This window comes from Salvelinus sp. IW2-2015, linkage group LG27 (assembly GCF_002910315.2).
Source record: "Salvelinus sp. IW2-2015 linkage group LG27, ASM291031v2, whole genome shotgun sequence".
Lineage (NCBI taxonomy): Eukaryota > Metazoa > Chordata > Actinopteri > Salmoniformes > Salmonidae > Salvelinus > Salvelinus sp. IW2-2015.
In genome coordinates this window covers 26,116,544-26,124,059 of record NC_036867.1, presented here as the reverse complement: position 1 = coordinate 26,124,059, position 7,516 = coordinate 26,116,544, and the positions used below count along the sequence as shown (strand labels likewise).

Sequence of the window (7,516 nt, the reverse complement as noted above, 5' to 3'; positions counted from 1 at the left end):
ACTGCCTGAATGTTATGCTGTAACACAATACCCCTAGACTCGTAGGGTCACACACACACACACACACACACACACCACACACACACACACACACACACACAACACACACACACACACACACACACACCACACACACACACCACAACACACACACACACACACACCACACACACACACACACACACACACACACACCACATAGCTGTATATACAGTATATAGCACACCCACACACACACACACACACACTGAGACATGCCTTATTGCCACACATACACACATGCAGAATTGTGCTTTAGCACAGCGTTTGACTTACGGCGTGTTTTATTTGTAACACAGTGTAGGTCCTTCTCTATCCCTTATTAAGTGACTGTTTGGAAAAGAACAAGAAGCTCAAAAGATTTAGCTAGACGGTCTCTCTCTTTGTAGCACATTTGCAATGCTCGTCCGACACGGCGCACATCGCGGTTTCTCTATGTTTTGGAAAGTATTAAAGTTTGGATCATTTATTTTTCCTTTTTTCTTTTTTTTCTCTTCAGTCCATATTTTATGCTGTCTTAGTCTTAACTGGGTCATCTTGCATCATATAGCCTGGTTCATTTAATCACTGTTTAAAAGAAAGAGAAAGAGAGAGAGAGAGACCTACTGCCGATGTGCAGCCCAAAACGTAGATATTAGGTGGTCCTATGGTTTGGGCGATTTTGGCACTTAATTCAGCATCTGTCAGAAATATGAAGATTGCCGCTCTTCAAATTCGGATATATTTATTTTGTTTGATACTGCCGTACTGTAGAGCATTCAACCAGACCTTTTGTCATGTCTGATTATGCATGTCCGTGGAATGCCACTACTGGCAAAGACTTCCTTACACACACAACCACACACACACACACACACACACACACACCACACACACACACACACACACACACAAATCCAAATTCAAGTTTATTTTTATTATAGTCCCTTCGTACATCAGCTAATATCTCGCAAGTAAGTGCTGTACAGAAACCCAGCCTAAAACCCCAAACAGCAAGCAATGCAGGTGTAGAAGCACACACACATACATACTGTTCACATACACACACATACATACATACATACATACATACATACATACATACATACATACATACATACATACATACCATCTACCCAAAATAGTCTGAGAAGACCTAGCCTAGCAGTTGTGTCAACTGTACAAGCATGAACCCACTGGCAGTACATTCACAAAGCAGCAGTGAATTACATGGAAACCCAGTTCTCCCTCCCTCCTTTAAATTTTTGTTCTCTTTTATTTATATTTTTTGTGTAATACTTTTTACCCCTTTTTTCCCCAATTTCGTGACATCCACTTGGTAGTTAGTCATTTCCCATCACTGCGACCTCCGTACGGACTCGGGAGAGGCGAAGGTCGAGGGCCATGCGTCCCCTGAAACACGAACCTGCCAAGCCGCACTGCTTCTTGACACGCTGCCCACTTAACCCGGAAGCCAGCCGCACCAATGTGTCAGAGGAAACCCCGTACAACTGCCGACCGAAGTCAGCATGCATGCGCCTGGCCCGCCACAAGGAGTCGCTAGAGCGCGATGAGACAAGGATATCCCTGCCAGCCAAACCCTCCCCTAACCCGGACGACGCTTGGTCAATTGTGCGCCGCCTCATGGGTCTCCCGGTCGCCTGCTGCGACACAGCCTGGGATCGAACCAAGGTCTATAGTGATGCCATAAGCACTGCGAAGCAGTGCCTTAGACCACTGCACCACTCGGGAGTAGTTTTCTATTTGATCTCTAGACTGGAGAAGGAGGAAGAGGTCAGTGTACTTAAAACGCACCAGACAGGTTCAAAAGGCTCAGATGAATCAKATCTCTCTGTGTCCCAAATCTCTCTGTGTCTCTGTGCACCCTATTTACAATTGGCTCATTCATCCCCCTCCTCTCCCCTGTAACTATTCCCCAGGTCGTTGCTGCAAATGAGAACGTGTTCTCAGTCAACTTACCTGGTAAAATAACGGTAAAATAAAAAATAAATAAATAAAAATTCCCTATATAGTGCACTACTTTTGACCCGGGCCTATAGGGGATAGGGTGCCATTTTGGCTGCTTCCTCTGACATGAGAGAAGTTACATCAGAGGTACATGGCATAAACTGAGAGGAGAATTGGATAGGAATGTGGCAATAATGTTTTTATGGTCTTTGAGAATATGACATAAAAGCTTTAGACCACACTACGTATGATCCTTATATGAGCTGCACAGATAGCTATGTACGTGCGAGAAGAGGATTGAAATGCGTTGCATGTCGTTTGGGGGAAACGTTAATAAGTGCTTGAGTGATAGGGCTGTGTCCCTAATGGAACCATATCTCCTATATTGTGCACTACTTTTGACCAGAGCCCTATGGGACTTGGTCAAAGTTGTGCACTACATATGGAKTAGGGTGCCATTTGGGGTGCAGATTTGATCCAGAGAAACTGTTTGGCTTAGTGTTCAGTACTCTCACCTACAGCACAGATATGACTCTCAATATGTTACATTTGTCGTACATGAAACCAGAAATGCACTGTTGCCAAGATAATAATAATAACTTTTCATCTGTATCTGCAGGCATTTTGTACAGACGGCACAAATACAGTGCCTTCAGAAAATATTCATACCCCTTGACTTATTCCAGTTTGAATTCAAAATTGATTAAATAAATACAATCTACACACAATACCCCATAATGACAAAGTCAAAACATGTTTTTAGAAATGWTTGCAAATGTATTGAAAATAAAATACAGAAATATTATATTTACATAATTATTCACACCCCTGAGTCAATACTTTCTAGAAGCGTTTTTGGCCACGATTACAGCTGTGAGTCTTTCTGGGTAAGTCTCTAAGAGTTTTCCACACTTGGATTGTGCAACATTTGGCCAATATTGCTTTCAAAATTCTTCAAGCTCTGTCAAATTGGTTGTTGATCATTGCTAGACAACCATTTTCAGGTCTTGCCATAGATGTTCAAGTATATTTAAGTCAAAACTGTGACTTGGACACTGAGGAACATTCACTCCCCAGTCCTTAACGATTACAAGCATAACCATAACATGATGCAGCCACCACTATGCTTGAAAATGTGGAGCGTGGCACTTAGTAATGTGTTMTATTGGATTTGCCCCAAACATAACACTTTGTATTCACGACAYAAAGTGAATTGCTTTACCACATTTTTTGCAGTATTACTTTAGTGCCTTGTTGCAAACAGGATGTATGTTTTGGAATGTATTAATATATTATAATGTACKCAAAAATCTCAATTTAATCCATTTTTAATTCCGGCTTTAACACAACAAATTGTGAAAAAGGTCAAAGGGTGTGAATACTGTCTGAGGGCACTGGTACATACTGTACACACACAGCCTCCTTTCTTCCCCTTACTGACTGACTAAACTTTCTCTTTCTCACTCCCCCCTCCATCTCTCCCTGATTTGTAGCTGGTTTTCGCCGGAGCTTCCGCCTCAGCAGGCGAGACAAGAAGACCAYCAAATCCATGTATGAGTGTAAGAAGAGTGAGCAGTACGACATGGCTGACGTGACCACCTACGAGGAGGTGACTCCCRACCGCAGGCAGAGTGGGGCCAAGCACAGGCTTGTGGTCCTCGTCGGTGAGTAACACACACACACACAGACACAGACATACACACAGGCAATGGCAGAGTGGAGCCAAGTAACTGACTACTGCCACCATGGGGGACTGGGAGCAGGGGGGCTGGTGGTCCTGCTGTAGTCGGTGAGTAACTGACTACTGCCACCATGGGGGACTGGGAGCAGGGGGACTGGTGGTCCTGCGTAGTCGGCTGAGTACTGACACTGCAGATGGGGGGATGGGAGCAGGGGGACTGTCGTCTGCTGTAGTCGGTGAGCTACACTGACTACCTGCCACCCCCCATCGGAGGGGACTGGGAAGTCAAGGGCTCCGGCTCTGGTGGCCTGCTGTAGTCGGCCCTGAGCGTACCTGACTACTGCAGCCAAGGGGGACTGGTAGGCCCAGGGGAGCTGGTGGCTCCCTGCTTGTACGTCGGCCTGAGTACCTGACTATCGCCACATGGGGGACTGGGAGCAGGGGGGCTGGGTCTGCTTGTAGTCCGCTGAGTATGATACTGCACTATGGGGGACTGGAGCAGGGGGACTGGTGGTCCTGGCTGTAGTAGGTGAGTACTGATACTGCCACCCTTGGGGGACTGGAGCAGGGGGACTGGGTGGTCCTGGGCTGTAGTCGGTGAGTACTGACTACTGCCATGGGGCTGGGCAGGGGGGGATGGTGGTCCTGCTGTAGTCGGTGAATAACTGCTACTGCCACCATGGGGGCTGGGAGCAGGGGGATGGTGGTCTGCTGTAGTAGGTGAGTAATGACTACTCGCACCATCGGGGCGCACTCGGGCAGCAGGGGGCTGGCTTCGGTCTCGCTATTACCGTCGCTGAGTAATGACTACTGCCACGTGGGGACTGGAAGAGGGGGGCTGGTGGTCTGCTGTCGTCGGTGAGTAATGACTACTGCACCTGGGGGACTGGGAGCAGGGGGGGCTGGTGGTCTTGCATAGCTCGGTGAGTTGAACTACTGCCACTGTGGGGCTGGTGCGGGGGGCTGGTGGTCCTGCTGTAGTCGGTGAGTAATATACTGGCCACCATGGGGGCTGGGAGGGCAGGGGACTGGTGGTCTGCTGTAGTCAGTGAGTACTAATATGCTATCGTGGGGGGATGGGAGCAGGGCGGGGGTGGTCTGCTGTTAGTCGTGAGTAACGACTACTGGGCCACCTAGGGACACCAGGGACTGCTAGGCTGTTGAATTGGAAAGGAGAAGCATTGTTTAAGTCTGCTAAAGCTGGTTTCCGCCAGAAAGAGAGAGAGAGAGCTTGTGAACGAGAGGGAAAGCGAGGAACTTGAGAAGAGAGTCTGTTTTCTTTTTTCCTTTTATTTTGAAAATATTGCAGATGATTGTAGGTTCATCAATTGAATTGTCAGCATCATTTCTAATCCCCTTATTTATTTTATTTTTTCTCTTTACCCCCCCTACCATCTACCCTCGATTGGAGGTAACTAAATGGATAACATACTTCTACTGCTACTTACACACTATTATCTCCACGTCTTGGTACGTGTAGTTAAATAATTATATTCCTAATTTCCTCTTTCTTCAAGTGCTGGATTTTTCAACCCAGTGGGCCAATCCAACATTTTTTTCAATTTTAACACCCACCTCTGATGTCCACAGATAACCCATTTTCCCCAGTATTAATGCCATTCTGATGTTAACTCAACCTCTGATGTCCACAGATCAAACCATCTTTCCCAGTATAATGCCATTCTGATGTTAATCCAACCCTCTGATGTCACAGATCACCCATCTTTCCCAGTATACGCCATTCTGATGTTTAATCCAACCCTGATGTCCACAGATCAACCCATCTTTCCCAGTATTAATGCCATTCTGATGTTAACTCCAACCCTCTGATGTCCACAGATCAAACCCATCTTTCAGTATAAACGCCATTTCTGATGTTAACTCCAACCCTCTGATGTTCCACAGATCAACCATCTTTTCCCAGTATAACGCCATTCTGATGTTAACTCCAACCCTCTGATGTCCACAGTATCAACCCATTGCTTTCACCTTATCTCTCAGTCTATGGTAGATGTAGTTAAATAATTATTTTTCCTAATTTCCCTCTTTCTTCAAGTGCTGGATTTTCACCCACAGTGGCCAATGCAACATTTGTTTGATTTAACACCACCTCTGATGTCCACAGATCAACCATCTTTCCAGTATAGCGATTCTGATGTTAACTCCAACCCTCTGATGTCCACAGATCAACCCATCTTTCCAGTATTAATGCCATTCTGATGGTTAATCCAACCCCTTGATGTCCCAAGATCAAACGCTCTTTCCCAGTATGAACGCATTCGATGTTAACTCCGAACCCTCTGATGTCCACAGATCAACCCATCTTTCCCAGTATAACGCCATTCTGATGTTAACTCCAACCCTCTGATGTCCACAGATCAACCCATCTTTCCCAGTATACTGCCATTTAGCTATTTCTTTTTGCAATTCATGCAAGCCGCCTTAACTTTCAAATCCCTGGAGGAATCTACAGGGCTGGCAGGCTGGGGATTCAGTCCTATTTGGTGCTTTTCATTTACAGCACCTTGCTCTGACTCTCAATGTTCGTTTTCTCTCTTTTTTAGACTACAGAATTGTTAACACTTGCCTTTAAGGCTGGTATTACAAAGTCCTCCAGAAGGCTTTGTAAAGTGCCAAAATCTTGAAATGAATCTAGCCGCATTTTTTTAATTGTTTCTTTTGTAGCTTTGAGTAAAGCTTTGTGCCAACGACTGGTGGAACAATAACGTTAAGCCCAGGTGCAACAGAATTAAGACTTAAAACCTGAATAGAAGTATTGGAACTATTATTGCAAATGACACAAATAATGTATACCTCACACATCGCTTTTTCTTCTCAAGGTTAGATATCCCACTGATCGGTGCAGCTGGATATGAATCATTCTTCTTTCTGACGATTTTCTTTTTTATGCGCTTATTAACAGAAGAAACAGAGAGGCTTGTGTTGAAGCAAGGCTATTTTAGCATGATTGACCAGGCCGTGGTGTAGTGAAACGCAGTGGTGTGGACTTCGTCATAGGGTGTTGCTAATTAGCTAGCCCATTTTCTTGCCAGGCAGCATGTCCGGGTTGTGCAGCACAGTGGAAAGCCGCCACAGCCTCTCTCTCCTCTGTAACACTAATGTCAATATGTTCAATTCACTTCTGTTAACTGGACCACAACCTGTGGACAATTTCACACCTAACGAAGCAAAGGACAAAGGAAAGATCTGATTTATGTTTCCCCCTCCTTTATGCTTTCCTTTCTTTTTTCTCCCTGAAGTTGTCCCACTTTTTCTTATAAGGAACTCATGAGGAACTCTATTTTTCTCTCCCTTCCTCAATCTATCTCGATTTTAAACGCCAGGCACCTAGTTATGGGGGGGCACAGAATTGTCAGCACAGAGTAAAGTCGGTGTGTAGGTCCTCTAAACACGACCATGCAGTCTTCTGTGCTGAGCTTGCCTTGGCCCGATCCTCATTCCTCTTTCCATCTCCACTGACACACACCCACGCTCCACCCACACGCCCACACCCACACCCGCATTCTTCTCATTGTTTTCCTATTGGAAGGAAGGTCCCTGGAGCATCCAACGTTCATCGAGCTATTTATTCATCAATGTGGACGTAAAGTCAAAAATAAGCGCTAACGAACAACGCAGACCCTATACTCTCCCTACTCTTATTAGAATGGATGTCGGTAACCGAGAGATTGCTATTACAAAGGACAAATCAAGATGCTTATCTGTGGGGCCAATAAAAATATATTTCACACACACACAGTTCACTGAAAACCACTGATGTTTTCTCAAATGAAATCTGAATATTTATCAGAGCCAATTGATCTGTTTACCTCTACATTCTTCCCTGTT

At 45.3% G+C, this 7,516-nt stretch overlaps 1 protein-coding gene across 1 annotated transcript in view; it reads left to right on the top strand.

The window, feature by feature from the left end:
• The window catches only part of LOC111953746 (MAGUK p55 subfamily member 7-like), a 255,668-nt gene that overhangs the window by 210,176 nt on the left and 37,976 nt on the right, over nt 1-7,516 (top strand). The window contains 1 exon segment of the mRNA XM_070435462.1: nt 3,480-3,650. Within this exon segment, the coding sequence (XP_070291563.1) occupies nt 3,480-3,650 (171 nt within the window).